Below are 25,870 nucleotides of genomic sequence, written 5' to 3' on the forward strand. Positions count from 1 at the left end.
GGGGATAACCGGGCATCACTTGTCGCTGTGCGCCTTCCCTCACAGGACATACGCACATATAACACTTTTCAAAATAAAAGCAGCACAGTTGTATTGCACGCACGACAAAGATGTTTTTTTAAATTTATTTTGTAATTTGAGATTGCCGCTGCGCGCACGAGCATACGTCCACACGGAAGTAATGCAAATAACGCTTTTCAAAACAAAAGCAGCACCGTTGTATTGCACACTCGAAATAGATGCTTTTTAAAATGTATTTTGTAATTTATAATTGGCCTCACGCGGGCCGGACAGGGATGTACAAAGGGCCGGATGCGGCCCGCGGGCCGCACAATGCCCAGGTCTGAAGTATAGGGATCTATTCCATTGCATATTTGGATTTTTTGCTCGTATCTGCTTTTTGCAGGAAGATTTAAGCATCTTCTGCACTCAGTTCGCACGCTGATTGCTGCACAACAGTCATCTTAGCTTGATTGGCCAACACTGGTTTTCACTTCTGGGAAGAAGTCACATGTTGGAATATAAACAATACCTTGTATGAAACTAAATAGCCTTGTGTTATTTAGCTAACTTACACAACTACATTTATGTGCCAGTATGGGGATACATTCCTATAGAACAGGTGTATACTTTTATAAACATGAGAACGCCCAGGGTTTTCTTACCACCCCTGCAACGCTCACAGGGCAAGCAGTTTTAAAAGTACTAACACATCAGCTCTGTGCTTTTTTAATTTCCTTTGTGTTCTTTAATATTTCCCTCTTGTTTTCTCATGTGTTTTTTTACCTTATTTTTGTGTACTTTTTGTATCTGGCTGCAACCACACCTCAAGATGGCGACGCCCTGCTTGGCTGCGGCTGCAGAGGCTCGTGGTAGTAATTGAACTTTTTTTGCAAATATATCGGTAAATTCTGTAAATTTCAAAGTTAACTTCCAACGTATGGAATGCACTCCCAACAGGTGTAAAAGAAAGTGCATCTCTATCCTCCTTCAAAACCGCACTAAAACAACACCTCCAGGCAACTTCAACCCTTGACTAACACCCTCCCCCTTCCACATCCCACCTCCCCGGATTGTAAATAACCAAATGTAAATAATCAAATGTATTTCTAATGTGTATACTTGTTCTTGTGCTATCTGAACTCACTATGTTCTCTGCTCGCTGTACATATCCTACCAAGTCAGACCTACACTGTTTCAATGCCCATTTCTCTGATGGTGCAATTGTTGATGACTGAAGTGCTGTTATCAACCAACCCTCCTCATCCCACCCCCCGGATTGTAAATAATATAAATAATTCAATGTATATAATCTGATGATTAACTTGTGTGATGACTGTATTATGATGATAGTATATATTTGTACCATGAATTGATTACGTGGACCCCGACTTAAACAAGTTGAAAAACTTATTCGGTTGTTACCATTTAGTGGTCAATTGTACGGAATATGTACTGAACTGTGCAATCTACTAATAAAAGTTTCAATCAATCAAAAAAAACGTAGTCACTCCATAGTAACATACGACCGCCAGACAATTTTAGACGTAAATAAATCAAACACTTTTAGACCAAAAGATGCGTATACGCTGGACCTCATCGGTAGCATGGGAATACTACGCCAGCTACATCCGGAGCCAAATACCAGCGGGGACCGTCGACGGAGAAGACGTAAGCGGTGTGATCGGAAGCAGAAACGGGGATGCTGAGCGGGGCTAAAAACAAAGCTAAAAGCTAATCCTCAAAGAACGCCGCTTCCTTCCATCCTGCTTTCAAATAACCACTCCCTAGAGAACAAACTGGACTACCTGAAGCTGGATCTACAAACCCCGTTTCCATATGAGTTGGGAAATTGTGTTAGATGTAAATATAAACGGAATACAATGATTTGCAAATCCTTTTCAACCCATATTCAATTGAATGCACTACAAAGACAAGATATTTGATGTTCAAACTCATAAACTTTTTTTTTTTTTTGCAAATAATAATTAACTTACAATTTCACAGTAGTTGGGAAAGGACATGTTCACCACTGTGTTATATGGCCTTTCCTTTTAACAACACTCAGTAAACATTTGGGAACTGAGGAGACACATTTTTTAAGCTTCTCAGGTGGAATTCTTTCCCATTCTTGCTTGATGTACAGCTTAAGTTGTTCAACAGTCCGGGGGTCTCCGTTGAGGTATTTTAGGCTTCATAATGCGCCACACATTTTCAATGGGAGACAGGTCTGGACTACAGGCAGGCCAGTCTAGTACCCGCACTCTTTTACTATGAAGCCACGTTGATGTAACACGTGGCTTGGCATTGTCTTGCTGAAATAAGCAGGGGCGTCCATGATAACGTTGCTTGGATGGCAACATATGTTGCTCCAAAACCTGTATGTACCTTTCAGCATTAATGGCGCCTTCACAGATGTGTAAGTTACCCATGTCTTGGGCACTAATACACCCCCATACCATCACAGATGCTGGCTTTTCAACTTTGCGCCTATAACAATCCGAATGGTTCTTTTCCTCTTTGGTCCGGAGGACACGACGTCCACAGTTTCCAAAAACAATTTGAAATGTGGACTCGTCCGACCACAGAACACTTTTTCACTTTGTATCAGTCCATCTTAGATGAGCTCAGGCCCAGCGAAGCTGACGGCGTTTCTGGGTGTTGTTGATAAATGGTTTTCGCCTTGCATAGGAGAGTTTTAACTTGCACTTACAGATGTAGCGACCAACTGTAGTTACTGACTGTGGGTTTCTGAAGAGTTCCTGAGCCCATGTGGTGATATCCCTTACACACTGATGTCGCTTGTTGATGCAGTACAGCCTGAGGGATCGAAGGTCACAGGCTTAGCTGCTTACGTGCAGTGATTTGTCCAGATTCTCTGAACCCTTTGAGGATCTTACGGACCGTAGATGGTGAAATCCCTAAATTCCTTGCAATAGCTGGTTGAGAAAGGTTTTTCTTAAACTGTTCAACAATTTGCTCACGCATTTGTTGACAAAGTGGTGACCCTCGCCCCATCCTTGTTTGTGAATGACTGAGCATTTCATGGAATCTACTTTTATACCCAATCATGGCACCCACCTGTTCCCAATTTGCCTGTTCACCTGTGGGATGTTCCAAATAAGTGTTTGATGAGCATTCCCCAACTTTATCAGTATTTATTGCCACCTTTCCCAACTTCTTTGTCACGTGTTGCTGGCATCAAATTCTAAAGTTAATGATTATTTGCAAAAAAAAAAAATGTTTATCAGTTTGAACATGTGTGTGTGTGTGTAGCATATTCAACTGAATATGGGTTGAAAATGATTTGCAAATCATTGTATTCCGTTTATATTTACATCTAACACAATTTCCCAACTCATATGGAAATGGGGTTTGTAAATGCAACACGGGAGATGAGGGACTGCTGCGCCATATTTCTCACAGAAACGCGGCTGAAACCATCCGTTCCGGATGAGGCAGTTAGTATCGAGGGGCTAACAATGTTTCGGTCGGACAGGAGCAGCACTCTCACTGGTAAATCCCGAGGCGGTGGTGTTTGCATATACATCAACAACAACTGGTGCAACAATGGGAAGATAGTCTCATGTCACTGCTCTCCCGATGTAGAACTATTAACTATAAAATGCAGGCCATTTTATTTACCCCGGGATTTCAGTGCAATGATCTTCACAGCAGTGTGCACTCCTCCCAGTGCTAACATTAAACAAGCCTTGAATGCTTTGTACTGCTCTATCAATGAACTGCAATCTACACATCCAGAGGGAGTTTTCATCGTGGTAGGGGACTTTAATCAAGCTAACATGAAAACTGTGTTCCCCCATTTCCGTCAATATGGGAAATTTGCAATTTGCAAACAGGGGTGGAAGCACGCTGGACATGGTGTACAGCAATATTAAGCATGCGTTCAAAGCTGCACCCCGCCCCCACCTTGGCTCCTCAGACGATCTATCTGTGATGCTAATTCCTGCATACAAGCCCCTGCTGATCAGAAAGCACGCTACAGTGAAGCAGGTGAGGACCGGGTTAGAGGGAGCAATGGAAGCATTACAAGACTGCTTCGAAAGCACAGACTGGGACATGTTCAAGGCAGCCGCCACTGACAATCATCACACATGTGTGGAAGAGTATGCAGACTCTGTGTCCTCATACCTTAAGAAGTGCATGGAGGATGTTAGTGTGATCAAGAACATCCCCACACGGGCCAACGAGAAACCCTGGATGAACAGTGAGGATGCTGAATGCTAAAGGCTCGGAACAAGGCTTTTAAATCTGGCGACATGGTAGCACTTAAAACAGCCAGAGCTAACCTGAACCGTGCCATTAGGGTTGCACAGCGTGCTCACAGTCAGAAAGTGCAGGACTTCTTCGAGAACCCCACGAACACTAGACGAATGTGGCAGGGCATACATGTCATCACGGACTATAACGCTGCCCCCCGTCCCTGTGACAACAGCATCAGCTTCCTTAACGACCTAAACAACCACCTTTGCAAGGTTTGAGGCACTTAACACCATTCCAGGCAGGGTGCTTAAGGGATGTGCAGACCAGCTGGCTGGGGTTCACACAGACATCTATAACACCTCGCTGACCCAGGCTGTGGTACCATTATGTTTTAAGACGGCCACAATCATTCCAGTGCCTAAAAAAACCCACTATCTCCTCTCTCAATGATTATCGCCCCGTGGCACTCACCCCCATCATAATGAAGTCCTTTGAGAGGCTGGTAAAGGAATACATTGTCTCCAGACTTCCCTCCACATTCGACCCATACCAGTTTGCTTATCGCCCTAACCGCTCCACAGAGGACGCAATCTCCTCTGCACTCCACCTGAGCTTAGAACAGCTGGAAGGAAAGGACACACACGTGCGGATGTTGTTTCTGGACTTCAGCTTGGCGTTCAACACCATCATCCCGCAGCACTCGGTGAGCAAACTGGCCCCCCTTGGATTCAGTACCCCCCTATGCAACTGGCTGCTTGACTTCCTCACAGACAGACCCCAGTCTGTGAGAGTGGGCGAGAACACCTCCAGTGCCATCTCCCTGAGCAACGGCTTCCCCCAAGGCTGCGTCCTGAGTCCACTGCTGTCACGTTTATTGACCCATGACTGCTGCGCCAGGTATGCGGACGACACAACAGTAGTGGGCCTCATCCGTGACAACAACGACATGGACTACAAGGAGGAGGTGAAACATCTGGCTGATTGGTGCAGAACCAACACAACCTGGTCCTGAACGTCAACAAGACCAAGGAGATCATCGTCGACTTAGAAAGCACCAGTCCAGCCACACTCCACTCTTCATCAACGGCACAGCGGTGGAGATGGTAAGCAGCACCAAGTTCCTGGGGGTGCAGATAACTGACAATATGACCTGGTCCCTAAACACCGGAGCTCTTGTAAAAAGAGCTCAGCAGCGCATGCACTTTTTGCGTCGGATGAAAAGAGCACAGCTCCCTCCCCCCGTTCTCACCACATTCTACAGAGGCACTATAGAGAGCCTACTGACCAACTGCATCTCTGTCTGGACTGGAGCCTGCAGTGCCTCAGACTGGAAGTCTCTGCAGAAAGTGGTGAGGATGGCAGAAAAGATCATCAGGACTCCTCTTCCTCCTATCCAGGAGATCGCAAAAAGCCGCTGCCTGACCAGGGCTCAGAAAATCTGCAGAGACTCCTCCCACCCCCACCAAGGACTGTTTTCACTGCTGGACTCTAGAAAGAGGTTCCGCAGCCTCCGTAGCAGAACCGCCAGGTTCTGTAACAGCTTCTTCCCTCAGACCGTAAGACTCTTGAACGCATTAAAATAATCCCCTCAATTCCCCCCAAAAATGGTTTAGCTCGCTGGAATATAAAGACATTATAACATACATCCATAAACGTGGATGCATATGCAAAAGTGCATTATATTTATCTGTACAGTAATCTATTTATTTGTATCTGCACCTTATTGCTCTTTTATCCTGCACTACCATGAGCTAATGCAACAAAATGTTGTTCTTATCTGTACTGCAAAGTTCAAATTTGAATGACAATAAAAGGAAGTCTAAGTCTAAGTCTAATTTCCCCGTTGTGGGATGGATAAGGTTTATCCTATCAACGATGACAATTAGCCACTTTTTTTGGAAATGCAGCCATTACATCAGAATGTGGTGGACCACTTGCATTCTCGGATCAGGAGTATGCTTGAATAGAGGGAAGCTTCAGACATTGACTGTGAGTTATTGTCTTACTGTAAGTAATATTAGCTGTAAATACGGTATTTCTGATCTGATTAGAAATACTGTTTCTTATGTAGTCCATATTCAAGTGGCCTTGTGCAATACTGCCATTGACTTTTAGTGTTTTTATTTTTGAATGTTTTATTTGATTTATTTTGAAGAGTTTTATTGCCGTACTTTTTTATGAAGTGAACATTTTTCAGAATAATGGTGTTGAGTCGCTTACAGTTTCCTTTGTTTAGTCACTATTGACATGCTTTGAACAGTTCAGGAGTGGACTGTTCAGCATTGACGCCAGACACAGCATGACAATTAGTTCATGGCTCTCCCTGAACTAATGCCATCCTCATTCTGCGGGGGTGACCAAACTTCCATTATTGCATGACGCATGGTCAGCTAAACTGGGACAGCCACTGATCAAAGACATCCTGCGACACCTACGCTTTGATGAGAAGGACACGCGCAGTGAACGAGTTGGGACTGACGGGTTTGCTGCATTCTCGGATGTTTGGGGTCTTTTGTTGATAACTGCATCACATCCTATAAAACAGGCAGGCACATCACCATTGACGAGTAACTTTTTCCAACAAAGACTCACTGCGGTTTCCTGCAGTACTTTGCAATGAAACCTGACAAGTTTGGCATCAAGTTCTGGGTGGCATGTGACTTGAAATCCAAGTATGTGTGCAATATCATTCCATATCCTGGTAAAGACACCAGACATCTCAGGGGGGAGAGACTGTCAGAAAATGTAATGATGAAGCTCATGGAACTATTCATGGACAAAAGAAGAATCGTTACCACAGATAACTTTTTTACATCACTGTCATTTGCGCAACGACTGCTCAGCCGGAAGACCGCCCTCCTTCAACAAGATTGGCGAGGCGCTTTCAGAATCAGCAAAAGAGACTTTGGGCCGAAAGGAATTTAAATCAATCAATCAATCAATGTTTATTTATATAGCCCTAAATCACAAGTGTCTCAAAGGGCTGCACAAGCCACAACGACATCCGCGGTAAAGAGCCCACATAGGGCAATGAAAAACTCACAACCCCAATGGGACGTCGATGTGAATGACTATGAGAAACCTTGGAGAGGACCGCATATGTGGGTGACCACCCCCTCTAGGGGAGACCGGATGCAATGGACGTCGAGTGGGTCTGACATAATTTAGCACTGAGGTGTTTTTTAAATTCTGGTGCCACACTGACGGTTTATGCGACCAAACAGAGGAAGACGGCTGCATCCTCAGCAGAATTTACAGAACAATAGTCTCAATGTCAGACCCACTCGACACCGAGGATGTCGTTGTGGCTTGTACAGCCCTTTGAGACACTTGTGATTTAGGGCTATATAAATAAACATTGATTGATTGATTGATTGAAGATGGGCTGTTTACACCTGAGTTAATCCAGCCATTTGGCTGCCCTTTGGGCGTTCCAGTTAAACTACATAGCCTCATCTTATTTGCATCATTAACAACTGCAGAGAAAACTATCAGCACTTAAAAACAAACGTTCCTATGTTTGGTTAACAGTTCAAATAATTAGAAAGACAAACACCATGACTTAAGCAGTCAAGTCAGTGTCTGTCTGCCCCCCACCATCGTTCTGTAACCTCTATTTGTTTTTACAGAGGGTTCCCTGGTGGTTGGTATCACAGTAACTAGCAATGAGGTCCCCAAGTTTCAGACCTGGACACGCACATGCGTGATGTAGCAAACAATTAGGATGTAGTCACCCTGACCGTCAACAGTATAGAAAATAGATAGGATGGAATATCAAACAATTTGGTTGTCTACTCTGTACTGTATGCACTTGTATCACTGTTTCGTACTGAAATACTGCACCAGTCTTTGAGAAATGTGCCATGTTTAGTTTCTTTTATTGAAGGTTATATACTGTGGTTTATGACAAATCATATTGAATTGCTTGTGTTTTGTTTCAGAATAATGCTAGCATGCAGCACTCTAACATGTCACATTATTTGCAGGTTGATCTTTTCATTACTAGTTGGCATGGTGTTCAAATGCCACCGATGCAACCCCACCTACACCAAACTCACATCAGATCAGACTTCTGAAACCTAAGAGAACCAGACTGACGGTTTGGTGGATATATGGCAAACATAATGCAATGCAACCCTTTGTTAAATTCATGATTCAGCTTACACATTGGTTTATCTCAAAGCTCAACTCACTGGCAGCCACAACATCCCTCCACCAATGAGGGCCCTGCTTTGTTCGACTGAGTGAGAATGTGGAACTGAGGGATCACACCACATGTTCAATCAGTGACACCGCTTCCCCAATGGTGTTTTCTTTGTTTCAGTCCAGAGAGAATTTTGAAGGAGTTTATGGAAACTTTTCTCCTCCTTTCAAAAAGAACGGAACACTTTCCCAGAACAATTTATCTCTCTTCTTGACAAGACAACCTGCTATATTTATGCAACTAAAATCACAGACGATATACTTCCAGCTGCACTATGCTGCAGCTCAGTGGCATATGGTCCTGTCAATCATTGTAAGTCCTACAGAGCACACAGACACAGAAGATGATAGCTAAAGAAGCAACAAAGCAACAGACCTGGCCTCGCCGACAAATCTTAAGGGAACTAATTCATATTTCCTTCACTTTTTGCTTTTTGTTGTTGGATTGATAGGACACACACTTGAGTGAATGGAATTACAGCGCTCACATCTGGGACAATGTGAGGCCTAACATCACCAGCTCAGCACAGCACACCGACAACATTTTCTAACAAATTACCAAACTTCTGAACAAAAAGCAAGTAATAAGATCTACAATGTTATGCTGATGAAAAGAACAAGGCAATGTAAGAAAAAAAGTAAGGCACTGAACACACACCAATGCTGTCGTAACTTGATCTGTCATTGTCTTTAATTTAGGGCTGCGACAATGTATTATTAAATTAATTATTTTGATTGGAAAATCTTTGATTTATATTCTGTTGCTTCGATTCATCGTTTAATGACTGTAACTAATAAAAAATGGGTAAAATCCAGACTGCATGGAGTGCCTGGAATGTCAAATACACAAACATAGTTTTCACATGGCCGTAGTAATAGAGCGCACATGAGAGTGCTGGTGTGGGTGCCGTGATCTGTGGTGGCAATGAGCTAAGGCTTTTTTGTTTAGTGTTTTTTTTATTTTTATAATGAAGACATGTTAAAAGTGCAAATTTAATGTTAATGATGTGAATTTATTAGAAAAAGAAGAATGAAAGTTGTGTTTTATCAGATTACTCGATTAATTGAACAAACTAATTGATAGATTACTCGATTACTAAAATAATCGATAGCTGCACCCTTTGAAATTGGTCTTATGGGTGCAACTAGGTACAAACAACCTTCATTTATTATTATTTTAGTCTCCCCGAATAAGGTAAATACAATAGTTAAAAAAGCAGTTGAAGTATAACAGTGCATGCTTTTGTTTTCGCCAATAAAATGTATTGGCATCAGTGCAAGGGAAAAAGGAGGGGTCAACCAACATGGTAAATTTCTAAGCCAGCAGTGCCTGTCCATCTCACAATAGCAGAGGCATTCTCTAGAGACAGACAAAAGCAGTGTGGGTTTAGGCCGGACTGTATTGACTCTTGGTGGAGAGCTGCTGGTCTCTCATTGCAAAGACATGACAACATGCAGTGTTATCCAAGCCAGCTTGAGTTTGTCAGACTAAACACAGCATATAAAATACTGTAATGCACAGTATAATTATTACTACAAGTACAGATACCAAGATTACAGTCTAGCTTCTGGTTAGAAATTGACTTTTAGTCATCATAGGAATGAATAAACTTTTTTTTAGGGCTGAATAAATATATAGTCTCCATATCTTCAGTGATTTTTTAAAAACAAGAACTGGGTACACATTTACAGACTGATTTAAAGACAAATATTTGTGTTTTTGTTCATTAATAATATCAGCGTGTCATCTTTTTTATTACACAATGCCTTTATCACTATTTTTACATTTTCATAGAGATGTATTTTTTAAGTTATGTACATACATTTACATGTCCTAATGTGTGTACAGATCCATTGAGAGTTTGAGCAGAAATATGTCGTGTAGGTATTAATTATACACCATAAAACATTAACAAAATGCTATGTCACATGAATGGTCATTAAAGTAATTATTTTGTGGAACAAAAAAATACACGTAATATAAAAAACATTGTGTTTACTTTTTAATATCAACATAAAACAAAAAAACAGTTTGGCTAATGAAAATTAAGTCAAATAAACAAGCTTTGTTCTTCTCCAACAACCATGTACTTCAGTGCAACAGTTTGGCCAACAAAAATAAACAGGAGTGATACTTCTTACATCTAATACACATTCTTTATGCCTCACCGACAACTCAGACTGCGTTCAATTCGATGAGATGACAAAACATTTGAGCTAGTATTGATGTTATTGGAACACTGACATTGTTAGCAGCTAAAATAAAGGACAAGTGACGATCCCATTAAACAAACTAAAGACTTTATTAAGAAGTTGTGGCGTTCCCGACACATTACCTGCTGCATAGTAACTCTCAGTCCTAACAGATGACAGAAGGACGCTAGCTGCACTTTCAAAATGAAACTGCAACATCAAATATTTTTCTCCTCCAACAGCATTGTGCTCTTAAACATAAACCGAGACTCCACAGAAGTAGAAGCGATTGAAATGAACTTTAACGAAGAGATCGGCTCCGTTTACTCTGAGGGAACATTTTCAAATCAAAGTCCGTGTAGTCGCTGCCATGTTTTGTCGCAGCCGAACGGCTCTAGTGCACATGCGCAGGCGCTGTGGTGCTTCAGTTTTCAGGAAGTAAGCAGTGTTGCCTAAAATGCATTAATAAATGACGGTTTTTCGGTAATTAAACATTTAAACGGTATTACTTATCGTCTGGAATTGTACTACTGTTTATCATTATACTGTTTACCGTTACATCCCTACTACTGAGTCATACTAAATCCTGATTGGGCAGAGCTCAGGCAAAAGGCTAATTTCAATATGATTTACATATTTATAAGAGAGCGTGGTCTGGGCATGCCCAGCCACACAGACATCTGAAATCAATTTGGAATGTAACAAAGAAATGTGCTTGGATTAGTGCCTGCACAAACTGAATTTTTTCTTGCGTACGCCGTTTTCTGGATTTAAACGTATGCCAAATATTAGTAGGAAACCCACGCAACTCATAATACATGAGGCCCCAGGCCACTGCCAATGTGCGGAAGACACATGTTAACAGTTTTGTGAAGCTTTTGACTTCATTTATGCATGGATTGATGTGGTTAAAATGTTGATTAGTCTTCTGCTCACCCACTATACATACAGTACATTTTCACTGCAGGAACTTTTTCAGGATAAATAGAAATACTCTCTTGCGTTTTCACTAAAAATTACCTAAAAAAGTATGACTAGGGGCCAAAAATCCTAGGAACGTGTAGGGTAATTTTCCAGAAACTTAATGACAATAACTTAAAGGCCTACTGAAACCCACTACTACCGACCACGCAGTCTGATAGTTTATATATCAATGATGAAATCTTAACATTGCAACACATGCCAATACGGCCGGGTTAACATATAAAGTGCAATTTTAAATTTCCCGCGAAACTTCCGGTTGAAAACGTCTATGTATGATGACGTATGCGCGTTACGTCAATCGTTGAAACGGAAGTATTCGGACACCATTGTATCCAATACAAAAAGCTCTGTTTTCATCGCAAAATTCCACAGTATTCTGGACATCTGTGTTGGTGAATCTTTTGCAATTTGTTTAATGAACAATGAAGACTGCAAAGAAGAAAGCTGTAGGTGGGATCGGTGTATTAGCGCCTGGCTGCAGCAACACAACCAGGAGGACTTTGACTTGGATAGCAGACGCGCTATCCGACGCTAGCCGCCGACCGCATCGATGATCGGGTGAAGTCCTTCGTCGCTCCGTCGATCGCTGGAACGCAAGTGAGCATGGGTGTTGATGAGCAGATGAGGGCTGGCTGGCATAGGTGGATAGCTAATGTTTTTAGCATAGCTCTGTGAGGTCCCGTAGCTAAGTAGCTTCAATGGCGTCATTAGCAATAGCATTGTTAAGCTTCGCCAGGCTGGAAAGCATTAACCATGTAGTTACAGGTCCATGGTTTAATAGTATTGTTGATTTTCTGTCTATCCTTCCAGTCAGGGGTTTATTTCTTTTGTTTCTATATGCAGTTAAGCCCGATGCTATCACGTTAGCTCCGTAGCTAAAGTGCTTTGCCGATGTATTGTCGTGGAGATAAAAGTCACTGTGAATGTCCATTTCGCGTTCTCGACTCTCATTTTCAAGAGGATATAGTATCCGAGGTGGTTTAAAATACAAATCCGTGATCCACAATAGAAAAGGGAGAAAGTGTGGAATCCAATGAGCCCTTGTACCTAAGTTACGGTCAGAGCGAAAAAAGATACGTCCTGCATTGCACTCTAGTCCTTCACTCTCACGTTCCTCATCCACAAATCTTTCATCCTCGCTCAAATTAATGGGGTAATCGTCGCTTTCTCTGTCCGAATCGCTCTCGCTGCTGGTGTAAACAATGGGGAAATGTGAGGAGCCTTTCAACTTGCGACGTCACGCTACTTCCGGTACAGGCAAGGCTTTTTTTTATCAGCGACCAAAAGTTGCGAACTTTATCGTCGATGTTCTCTACTAAATCCTTTCAGCAAAAATATGGCAATATCGCGAAATGATCAAGTATGACACATAGAATGGATCTGCTATCCCCGTTTAAATAAAAAAATTTCATTTCAGTAGGCCTTTAATAAAGTAGCTGCAAACTAGTTAATACAATTTTACAAGCTGCATTTTGATACTTAAAAGTCTAGAGAAGTGGCCGGCCTCTTTTTATTTAAAAAAAAAAATTTAACAGCAAAACATATGGTATTAAACCCAACTGAAAACAAGCAAGAGTGAGGAAGAATACCCGACAAGCTGGTGGATTTAGGATACACACCCAAAGAAGTTGGTTGAAAGCTGAAGAAATGGAGGGGTTTGCCATCAAGTGGACTAGATGTGTTTTTTGGAGAGAAATGTTGAATATAAATCCAACAACAACATCATTCCTGTTAAACATGGAGATGCAAACATTCTACTTTAAAATAGTTCACTCATCAAAATACCTCCTGACATGTTTGCAACCCTGCTGACAAACTACAACACACAGCTGATGTCTGTTTGCCAACAATAATTTCTACACACTCTATTTGTAATTGATAATCTTTATTGTTTTTTTTCTGGATTTTTTTCTTTACATAAACCTAGCATAAAACATATGGAGTGTTCATATCTTTGTAAGGGGATAAACGTACAGAGGATCAAATACCTTTTTTCCTCAATGTATATATACAGGAGGTACTCTCTTTACTGACGATTTTTGGTCATGTCGTCAGTCAAATGTTTTTCCTACCGTAGTGCTTCAGCTAACATCTTTTTTGCAGCATCTAAACCAATGCTCATGTTTTCCAACCAAATTGCTCAGGACGGAAGTTTTTAATTAATGGGAAAATGTCAGAACCACAAAAAAATCGTACAATATATTTTTTAAACCAAAAACTGCCTTTCATGTATAAATACACTCATGAAACTGGCCAGGACAAACATGTTCGTACCCTTAACTTGGTGGTTCTCAATTACATTCTGTTGTTTCCTCCGAGAGACAGTTTTTTCCACGATTGCACCCTGAATTGAAATACTATTGAGAACTTGATGTGTATTACGTATCTGTATGAGTCAAACTAGTGGTTGGCACTTTCTCCAAATAAAGAGCCTATTCTAAATAATGATACATTTTGATTACCTACCGTAGTCACGATAAAACCAAGGGAGGTATCTCCTGGTCAGAATGTTGATTAATCTGAGCACAACTGCCACATAGCTGGAGGTTTGTGTGTATTGTTCCATGCATGAATAAGACTAATACCGAAAGTCCCCCTGCCTTTCACAAAGTTTAGCATCATCTGTCAAAATGAAAGCAATGTCCAAATTGCCTTAGCTAATATTCATAACATTTGTCAGTTTTAAGTTTGATTAATTCTCACTGTGCGTTTTTCCTTCTAAAACAAAATGGTACCAAAATGATCCTTATGTACAGTTACAGTATAACAACAAAACCTTTGGGTTAATAACTCTCAATGTGTAAGATTATGGTCGCCACAAACCTTTTATGCCACTGAGTATTTCCTTCAGGTGGCCAAAGCTGTTCAACAAGGGGTCCTGTTCTTCATCCTGAAAAAAAACAATGAAAGAAGAAGATGACAACTGCTCAATCTTTCACCTTTTCAAATCTTTCAAAGTTTGTGATATACAGATCCCAATCAATGCATTTTAAAGCTGATCACAAAAAATGATCGCTTGTGGCTCATACCTTGCAGCTTGGTCTTTTTGTTGACAGGTGAGGCTACTGCGACAACTATAGCTAACTGTTTATATACAATATGTCCATACTCGATGCAGAAATACCCCTTTAAGTTAATAGCAACACAATTTCAGCAAATACACTGAATTTCTCACAAGTTTTAATATCACAACTAGGACATAACTACATCAGCAGATACGATACATACACATATTATACTAGTATTTAGTATTTAATCAAATATATTAGTAGGGGTGAAAAATACAACATTCATGAAGTTTGGTGCAGTTCAGCTAAATGTGTTGGTTTTCTGACATGGACTTGTTTCTTCAGCATTGTCCACATGTTCGCAATGGGGTTTAAGTCAGGACTTTGGGAAGGTCAATCTAAAACCTTAACTTTAGCCGGATTTAGCCATTCCTTTACCACTTTTGACGTTGTTTGAGTTCATTGTCCTGTTGGAACACCCAACTGCGCCCAAGACCCAACCTATGGGCTGATGATTTTAGGTTGTCCTGAAGAATTTGGAGGTAATCCTCCTTTTTCATTGTCCCATTTACTCTCTGTAAAGCACCAGTTCCATTAGCAGCAAAACAGGCCCAGAGCATAATACTAGCACCACCATGCTTGACGGTAGGCTTGGTATTCATGGGATTAAAGGCCTCACCTTTTTTTTCCTCCAAACATGTTGCTGGGTATTGTGGCCAAACAGCAACATTTTTGTTTTGTCTGACATCACATGGACAAAGATAAGCCCTTCTGGAGGAAAGTTCTGTGGTCAAATTAAACAAAAATTTAGCTGTTTGGCCACAATACCCAGCAATAGGTTTGGAGGAGAAAAGGTGAAGCCTTTAATCCCAGGAACACCATTCCTACCGTCAAGCATGGTGGTGGTAGTATTATGCTCTACAGAGAATATATGTTTTATATGTTTTACAGAGAATAAATGGGACAATGAAAAAGGAGGATTACCTCCAAATTCTTCAGGACAACCTAAAATTATCAGCCGGAAGGTTGGGTCTTGGGCACAGTTGGGTGTTCCAACAGGACAATGACCCCAAACTAGGGGTGTAACGGTACGTGAATTTGTATTGAAAAGTTTCGGTACGGGGGTTTTGTTTCGGTTCGGAGGTGTACCGAACGAGATTCCACACGAACATATTAAGTAGCCGCCCAGGCTAAAGTCTTAGATAGATAGAACCTTTATTTAACCAGATAAGAAAACCCATTGAGATCAAGATCTCTTTCACAAGGGTGACCTGGCCAAGAGGTCAACAGCACATGTCACAGAGCACTTTCAAAATAAATACATTAAGACATACATTTTAAAATACATAAGAGAACTGTAAAACAACAGAGATTTACATCTTTAAAAACACAAGCACTGTGCAAACGTCTCTCGCTGTTTGTCCCTCAGGACAGAACGGAAGGCTCCAAATGGAAGTAGTTCTGTAAGTTTCAGTTTCGTCTGCAATTCATTCCATGCCATAGAGGCAGCAATGCCAAAAGCTCTTTTGCCAAATTCAGTCCGTACATGAGGAACAGTTAAAACATACAAATTGTTAGAACGAAATGCGTAAGAGCTGCTTTTTCTTTGTAACAGAGTACACAAGTATGGAGGTATTAAACCTAAAAGAGCCTTATAAATTAAAGTCAGCCAATGTGTGTATCTGCGTGCACTCAATGAAGATAAGTCTGACTTCATATACAGTTGACAATGGTGGGTGAGACTACGACAGCCAGTAACACATCTTAGTGCTGAGTGAAAAACAGTGTCCAAGGACTGGAGGCATTTAGATGAAGCACTAAAATAAAGCACGTCTCCATGATCAATTACAGGCAAGATAGTTGCTGTCACCAATTCCTTTCTGACTTTAAGAGAGAAGCAGTTTTTATTTCTAAAAAAGAAACCAAGCTTTACCCTAAGCTTAGAGACCAAGTTGTTAATATGGGCTTTAAATGAAAGCTCTTGATCAAGAGTAAAACCCAAGTACTTGTTTTTTTTTTGTTTGTTTTTTAAAAACCCAAGTACTTGTAATTTAAGACCTGCTCTATAGGGTTTCCATTTGATGTTACAATATTTGGAATATTTTCCAGTAGCACCCTTGAATGAGAGAAAACCATTACCTTGCTTTTATCTGTATTTAAAACCAATTTAAGATCAAATAAGCGAGCCTGGATGACATCAAAAGCAGCTTGTAAAAACTCAAAAGCCTGAGTGATGGAGGTTGAACAGTAATAAATAATGGTGTCGTCTGCATAAAAATGGTACATTGCATTTGACAAATTATTACAAAGATTATTTATGTAGATAGAAAATAAAATGGGCCCCAGCACTGAGCCTTGTGGAACGCCTTTGGTAATGTCCAGTAATGAAGAGGTGGTCCCAGCCACCTGTACACATCGTGTTCTGCTGGAGAGATAGTCTGTGAACCAAGCAGCTGCATTTTTAGATAATCCAACGTGATGAAGGGCTTGAATTAACAGACTGTGGTCTACTGTGTCAAATGCTTTTGAAAAATCAATAAATAGGGCGACACAATATTTCTTGCCGTCTACAGCCTTGATTAAATCATTGAAGACCTTAAGAGCAGCTGTAATAGTGCTATGCTGTTTTCTAAAACCAGATTGAAATGGAGATAAAATATTGTTTGATTCTAAAAAATCCTCTAGCTGGTTACTGATGATCTTCTCAAACAATTTTGCTAAAATGCATAATTTAGAAATTGGTCTGTAATTATTTATATTTGTGGGTTCACCCCCTTTTAGCAGGGGAAGAACAAAGGCCGATTTCCAGATTTTTGGAATGCTTTTACTTGTTAGACTTAGGTTAAAAATATGCGAGAGAGGCTCAGCAACAAAATCAGCAGCCAATTTTAAGAAAAAGGGTTCAATTTGGTCAGGTCCTGCTGCTTTAGTTGTGTCCAGGCTCTTTAGTGCACTGTTTACCTCGGATATTGATACAGGTGTGAACTCAAAAGTGCAGGTGCTGCGTCTATTTACAGCCTGTGGTGTATTTGGTATATTAACATTAGTTAAACCAACATTTGACAATTGAGGATTCAACGACTCAAACAAGGATCCGGCAGAAACAAAATACTCATTAAAACAATTTGATATAGTTGTCTTATCAGACAAAGTACCAGATTGAGTAATTAAAGGACTTGGAAAGTCATTTGTTGTCACATTATTTAAAGAAGCTTTTATGGTTCTTTAAACAAGCGAAGTACATTTATTTCTAAGCTGGCGGAAGCTAAGCCAGTCAGCCTGTCTTTGTTTTTCGAGCCCTGGCCCAAGCAACGTCTCTCTCTTTGAGAAGGTTTCCAATTGCAGAGGAAAACCAGGGATTATTTCGACCTTTAACTCTAAGTTTTCGAAACGGAGCATGTTTATTGACTATACGTTGAAATTCATTATAAAAGTATTTCAACGCTATCTCAATATCATCAATTAAAGCAACTATGTTCCACTGAAAGGCAGCTAAATCGTATATAAAAGCTGGGAGGCAAAAGTTTTTAATATTTCTTTTGCATGTAATAGTGGGTTTTGATTTTGGTAGCTTGCAGTTTCTTACAGCTGCAATTGTACAATGGTCACTCAAGTCATTGGCAAACACCCCAGTGCCAGTGTACTTATGGGGAGCGTTGGTTAGAATTAGATCAAGTAAAGATGATTTTGAGGAGTTTTTAGTATTGGGTCGAGTTGGGGAAGTGATTAATTGAGTTAAGTTTAGTGAGTTGCATACAGCTTTAAGGTTATCAGAAGAGGAAGTCAACCAGTCAAAATTTAAATCACCAACCAAGAAGTTCACTAGCTTTTAACCCACTCATAAAGGCGAGGCAAGGGCTTCAGTGGAGGCAAAGGGAGGTCTATAACAGCCTACAATTGCGAGAAGTTGGCCATGTGAGAATTCAAGCTGCAGGGCAAGGAGTTCAAATTGTTTAGTGATTGACAGTGATGATAATAAGGTAACATTAAATTTGTTTTTGATATACATAGCCACTCCTCCACCTTTTCGAGGACGATCGCATCGGAAGACATTATATCCATTTATAGCAATGTCCTTGTCAGAGACTGCTTTGGTTAGCCAGGTTTCTGATAAGATAAATATGTCTGCATTGGTTGTTTGAATCCAGATTTTGACTAAGTCTAATTTTGGCAGTAGACTTCTAATATTTGAATGAATTAAACCAAGACCTGACCTAGCTCTAAATTCATCAGGAGTACTGATGTTGTACAAAGCTGGGCCTGGATTTGGTTGCACATTGCCTGATAGAAGAAGTAAGAGCAATATAAAAATGTTTCGTTTCATGTGGCAAGGTAACCCGATGACAACATTACTTGGCTTCACAATGTCAAAATGAGTAATTTCAGAAGGAGAAAAACATCTATTTAACACAGAAATACACCATAAATGAAGCTGGTTAGAATTATTTAGCACTGACCCACATGTAGATATCAATAAGCTTTGTGTAAATGCTGTAGTTTCGTAGGACCAGGTGATTGTTATTGCGTTCGGTAGAGTTAAAGGTTGGTGGAGCACCTGGTCAGGTACCCCACTACAATTGCAGAAAACAAGTCCAGGAAAAAGCATTAATATTAAATACAGAGCTTTTGTCAAAGTCATTGTTAAATTAACAAGCTGCGCCGCTTTCTGCCTCTGTCTCTGTCAGTACTCTACACAGCACCCAGCATTGTCCCACCCACACAACCATCTGATTGGTTACACGCAGAGCGGTAACAGCCAATCAGCAGTGCGTATTCAGAGCGGTAACAGCCAATCAGCAGTGCGTATTCAGATCCCATGTAGTCAGTGCTACAGCGTCATGATGAGCAGGTAGGTGTTTAGCAGGTAAGCATCAGGCTGCGGACTCTCCCCAAATTATAATAAACACCTCCCAGTCAACTACTAGTAACATCACTATGAGCCCGTTGACGTTCTAGAAACAAACGGCAGCTCAGCTCGCTCGCAGTCGTGGCTTGAGGTGAAGGCTAATTAGCTTTTAGCGTAACATTAGCTCATTTTGCGGTGTGTGTGTGTGTGTGTGTGTGTGTGTGTGTGTGTGTGTGTGTGTGTGTGTTACGGCCAGCAAAGCCCTGTCTGTCTGTTATTTCACTTTACCTTTTTCTGTGTTGATTGAGCTGTGTTGAAGCAGCAAAAAAGGACATTATGTTAAATGAAGAGTTTCTGTCTCTGATAGTTGATATAATAATGTAACTGCATCATTAAGCCTACATGAACTCCATGGTGTTCAGGGATGAATAGTCTCTCCTATTGCTATTGTATTATTTTTTCAGCTATAGTTACATTAATCATTAGTAATGGAGCAGCCTAGTTTTGAATGGCAGGGTCACTGCTATCACATGTTGATAAAAATATAACATTTACATAATAAAAATCAACTACAGGCTTCCCAAATGCTGTAATAAATTAAGCATGATGAGTTGACTTGAAACTGTTTAATGTTGCACTTTTTATATACAGAAGAAAAGTTTTGTCATTATATTTAATCTGAGCAACAACTTGAGGCAGTTTAATGTTGATTAACATGGGCAGAATTAGTATAGTTTTCCCAATGTTAAAAGGATAAAGCCATTGTTTACAAATTAGGTAAATAAATAACCAAAAAATGTATATTTTGTTGTTTTCTTACTGTACCGAAAATGAACCGAACCGTGACCTCTAAACCGAGGTACGTACCGAACCGAAATTTTTGTGTACCGTTACACCCCTAGTGTATATATACATGTATATATGTATGTATATATGTGTGTATATATACACATGTATATATGTGTGTATATAGGTATATATATGTGTATACACGTGTGTGTGTGTGTGTGTGTGTGTGTGTGTGTGTGTGTGTGTGTGTGTGTGTGTGTGTGTGTGTGTGTATATATATATATATATATATATATATATATATATATATATATATGTGTGTGTGAATATATGTATGTATATTTGTGTATGTGTACATATGTATATGTGTATGTGTATATATCTATGTGTATATATGTATATGTATGTATCAGGGTGTAACGGTACACAAAAATTTCGGTTCGGTACGTACCTCGGTTTAGAGGTCACGGTTCGGTTAATTTTCGGTACAGTAAGAAAACAACAAAATATACATTTTTTTGGTTATTTATTTACCAAATTTGCAAAACCACCAAAAATATTTTTCTTAGTGGAATATTTGATGTGAAGTAATCAGAACCTTGGATAGGTCAATAATTCATAATAACATTGATTTTGATTCAATACTATGTTTTGAGCAATGACAGTTTGAAACAGCTTTTGTTTTATTAGTCAACATTGCAACTTTTTCTAAATTACATTTAGCTTTTTTATTTCACTTTTGTTATGTTTTTGTTTATATTAATAGTATATTTAGAATGTGCCGTGGGTCTTTAAAACATTAGCTGTGGGCCGCAAATGGCCTCCGGGGCACACTTTTGACACCTCTGCTATAGATAATAAAAAATGTAATCTGATAAATCTATGGATAAAAAGCAGAGGCTGGCGACGCATGCACGTTTATCATAACTCTCTCGCTCTCTCTTTATCTCTGCCCCTCCCTCACGAATGCTGCTGCGCGCACAATTTGTTTTGTTTTCAACCCCTTCTTAACCCTGAATGTACATTGAAAATACACGCAACCCTAACTCAAAATGCCGGACATTTGAGGCATTTAAGAAACTCTGCCCTGACAGCTCCGCAAAAGAGGACATGTCCGGTGAAAAGAGGATGTATGGTCAGTCTATCGTAGCCCGGTCACTGCTAGCTGCGACCGGGCAAACCCTCACGTTTGTCTCTTTTTTTTTGTGTTAAGTATCTTTTAAATGTTCAAACTGGATGCAAGTGTACCTAAAATTGAATTGGTAGCGCTCAAAAACAACAACCAAAGGTGGAGTTCTTTGTTTTGTTCTACTTCCTCATACTCTCAGCATGCTACCTGCTAGGGTTTGGCTAGCAGCTAGCATGCCGTGTGTTTTGCCTCGGTGTGCATTGTTTACACAACGTGCGGTACGCTACTTAATATGCCCATGTGGAAACTCGTTCGGTACACCTCCGAACCGAACCGAAACCGTTCGATACAAATACACCTACCGTTACACCCCTAATATACACACATATATACATACATATATACAGGATTCACAGAGGCTATTTCATCCCTACAAGCCTGTTTCGCAGGTTTCACTGCTCTTCAGGGGATTCTTTGCCCCCCCATTATGGTTCCAATAGTGGTCTTGTTTATTGCATACTTCCGAGCCAAATCCGCAATCCGTGCACCATTGGCATACTCCTTACAAATTGTTTATTTTTAAAGAGTTATTCCCTCCTTCTTTCCAGGCTAACTTGTTGGCTTTTTTGGACCTATTTTGAGTAACAACAGTGACAAAGCTTGGTGAAGGGCGACAAAAGAGCCACGCAATGAATCAGAGAAAAGGCAACCAGGTGATTGCGTATTGTAAACAGAGTCTGACGAAGGAGGCCCAGCCTCTCCAAAATGGCCATGCTCCATGTCTACAGAATGTAAACAGGATGTGAGGTAGGGGGCCTTGCCTCTCCAAAAAGGCCGTGTCATGTATGCAGGAAGTGATGTCGTCAAAATGGCAGAACGCTAAGACTTCTAACTGCACACAATAAAAAATAAAAAATAAATTAATGGAGAGTCTTTGCACCAAGACATAGTCCGCACACAGAGGCATGTTTGGCTCAATCTAAATGTTCGTTAACCAAAAAGGTTGCTAATAGAGGCGTTCATAGATGGAGGTTCTACTGTAATACTTTGAATCACGTTTTGGCAACCGAGAATACATTAATTTAATGAATACATCCAAACACTTTATTTATAATGTGTATGAACAAAAGCAGTTAATATTGTATGCAACTTTTGAACAAGAAAGAGGTTTTAGTTTTAGCACATCAACATCGGATTAATAACAGTCTTTTACATTCTCATTAATACAATAGAAATGACCAACTCTTTAATTTATTGAACATGATAAAGGCACTTAGATTCAAACACATATCCTTACAATAACCACAAATTTAAGCGTTGGTCTTACATGTAGTAATCAGTTGTGGACAGACAAATCCCCAGAAGTGCGGGCTCTCGCAGTGGAATCCCCCGAATGTTTTTCTGCAGCCGGGTCTGGACGCAATCCACTTTGAACATGTTTAGTAGATCAGTTTTGTGTGTGTTATCAAGTTTTCACGTCTTTTAATACACGCAATCCTTTGGTAAATCAGGCTCTTAGGTTTTTGCAGGTTCTTAATAAATCGCTCACTGTTTGTCGGATTTGTTAAAGACAGTGGCAACACAACAAATCTCTCAAACAACCTACTGCGCCATTGGACACACACCGACCGCCCTGCAGTGTCCATGGCGAGACAGTACAAAGTAGGAGTTAGTTTTACTTGATAAATAATACTGCTCTGCTGTTCATTAAAATGAGAGTAGTGTAAAAGTTTGAATGTTTGTTAAGGAATCATGTCTGATATGGCGCAATGATGACGTCATAGAAGGCCAAATATGATGTGAGTTGAATAAATGGTGTCAGTACGCTTGCTTTAAAGGACGTTTCTTAGTTTGTGTCTTTCAAAAGACTGCTTTGAACGCCCTACACCTCAAATGCCAGTAGTAGCAGATCAAACCACTGCTCATTTAACCTGAAGGCATTTGGTTGCACTTTATTGTTTACATTAATATTGTATTTGTATTATTTCGACATTATGTTGAAAAACAACAGCAAAAGTAGAAGGTAAATATACTGTTATCTCAACCTAAAGAGATTTTGGTTGGACTTTATTTTTGAATTAATATTGTATTATTGTGTGTTGAAATACAAAAGCAAAAGTAGCATGTAAATATACTGTTAAAATGTTGGTTATTGTACTTTTTTGCTTATTCACTGTAAATTGTATCTATCTTTGTTGTTGTTTTTATCCAATTGATTTTATTGTTCTGTTTTTGTACAGTGTCCTTGAGTTCCTAGAAAGGTGCCTTACAGGTAAAATTTATAATAATGTTTTTGAACATTTCTTGAATGTTGAAAATGAGAGCAGAAAAAGTTTCTTCTTGTTAATTCAACCTAAAGTTTATTCAAATAAGATGTGAATGCATTGGCCATTAATTGTTGTTTACTTGCTTGTTTAAATGATAAATAAATGATAAATGGGTTATACTTGTATAGCGCTTTTCTACCTTCAAGGTACTCAAAGCGCTTTGACAGTATTTCGACATTCACACACTAATGGCGGGAGCTTCCATGCAAGGCACTAACCAGCAGCCATCAGGAGCAAGGGTGAAGTGTCTTGCCCAAGGACACAACGGACGTGACTAGGATGGTAGAAGGTGGGGATTGAACCCCAGTAACCAGCAACCCTCCGATTGCTGGCACGGCCACTCTAACAACTTCGCCACGCCGTCCCCCGCCGTTTGAATCCATAATTTATTTAAATATACCCTCACAAGAAATAATAGGACTATAGGAAACTTCACCTGCTGTGTTTGATTTCCACTCACTGAATCGTATTTGTGTTCTAAAAAAATATCGTCCCTGAATCGTTATCGGCAACCGCAAATATCAAATTAAAGGTAAAGCAAATTGCTACACCCCTTACAAATAGTAAAGTAAATATTTATAACCACTGCTCAAGCACCAGCCCGATGAAAACATGTGTCTTTTTTTTTCAGCGGCAACAAGCCCTCCTAACTATCTCTTACTCATGCAGTGTTAGTCGCAAGTACACAGTATACTGTATATCTTCTGCTTAACTTTGAGAACTTACATATTTTGCCAGTAAATCTAGTTTTTGTCCTTTTCCCAGCGTCTTACCGGTTACGTTTTGTTTTGCTACTTGCAAGATCTGCCTCCGCCTGCCACACTCAGAGCATGTGCTCATTAAAAGAAGTGCGGCGAGTTTCATAATGTTTTGTGACACCATCAAATATAGTGACAGTGATGGATGGACAATAAGATGACATAATAGTTATATCTGCCAAAAATCCAAACTTGTGTGAATACTCTATATTGACACATAGGAGATTTAATATTTATGTTACAGCAAGGCCGCATCTCGGATGCAGAGAGACAGCCAGCAACAGTGTGCAGGTAAAAGGGTCTGTATTGCCCAAAAGTTAAAAAAAACTAAGCGTGCAACCGAGAAGTGCACAAAAAACACAAGGCCGAACACGAGAAGCAATGCCCGACGAGAGCTTATGTGTAAATGTAGCGAAGCATGAACACTGGTCACAATGATCTCGCACCAACTAAGCTGTGAGGCTGGCTTATCAAGCCCTCTGACACTTTGGCCGCAGATGAGAACAATAATTATTAATTACAAGCCAGTGATGAGACCCGCGCTTAACAGCCGCAGTGAAGGGACTGCATGACAACACCCACCGAAAAAGAGATGGGGACAAAATAAAAGCGTTAAACAGGCAAACACCCCCAACACAGGAAAAATTCCACAAAACCAAAAACAAGGCACGACAGAGCATGACAATATGAGGAAAGAAGCAGAGGCAGTATTCTCATACTTTCTTTAACATTCAGGGGGGGTATGTTTTTTTTTTTTGTCATAAAAAAAAACAATCATGTGTGCTTACAGACTGTATCCCTGCAGACTGTATTGATCTACAAACCCTGTTTCCATATGAGTTGGTAAATTGTGTTAGATGTAAATATAAACGGAATACAATGATTTGCAAATCCTTTTCAACCCATATTCAATTGAATGCACTACAAAGACAAGATATTTGATGTTCAAACTCATAAACTTTATTTTTTTTTTGCAAATAATAATTACCGTATTTCCTTGAATAGCCGCAGGGGCGTTAATTAATTTAAAACCTCCTGTCACACCTGCGTTTACCGGAAACCGGCGGGATGGCCGTGCATGCGGTAATTATTTTAAAACCTCTTCTCACTCCGGCGTTTACCAAAAGGAATCCATAAAATTTAGGCGTGCGCTTTGAGTGTGATGTAAGCATACCATCATGAAAAGCACATTTAATTAACAAAAACGTTATTATGGTCTTACCTGTACTTATAAATGGAGTCCATTTGCAGCTCCTTCTGACCAAAAGCATCGATAACTTGTTTATAGAAGTCTTCCTTATTTTCTTTCTTCAGTTTTAAAAGTCTCTGTTTCGATGGAGATATTCCTTTAATTATTACCTCCTGCTTCGATTGAAAGTCCAGTTTAGAAAACTGTTTTATTTTAGATA

At 40.0% G+C, this 25,870-nt stretch overlaps 1 protein-coding gene across 2 annotated transcripts in view; it reads right to left on the reverse strand.

The window, feature by feature from the left end:
- The window catches only part of gbf1 (golgi brefeldin A resistant guanine nucleotide exchange factor 1), a 236,157-nt gene that overhangs the window by 184,717 nt on the left and 25,570 nt on the right, over positions 1-25,870 (reverse strand). For both annotated transcript variants that reach the window (XM_062058899.1, XM_062058897.1), the window contains exon 3: positions 14,428-14,494. In XM_062058899.1, coding sequence (XP_061914883.1) covers positions 14,428-14,494 — 67 coding nt within the window. The remainder of the gene's footprint in view (positions 1-14,427; positions 14,495-25,870) is intronic.

This window comes from Entelurus aequoreus, linkage group LG09 (genome assembly GCF_033978785.1).
Source record: "Entelurus aequoreus isolate RoL-2023_Sb linkage group LG09, RoL_Eaeq_v1.1, whole genome shotgun sequence".
Classification (NCBI taxonomy): Eukaryota; Metazoa; Chordata; class Actinopteri; order Syngnathiformes; family Syngnathidae; genus Entelurus; species Entelurus aequoreus.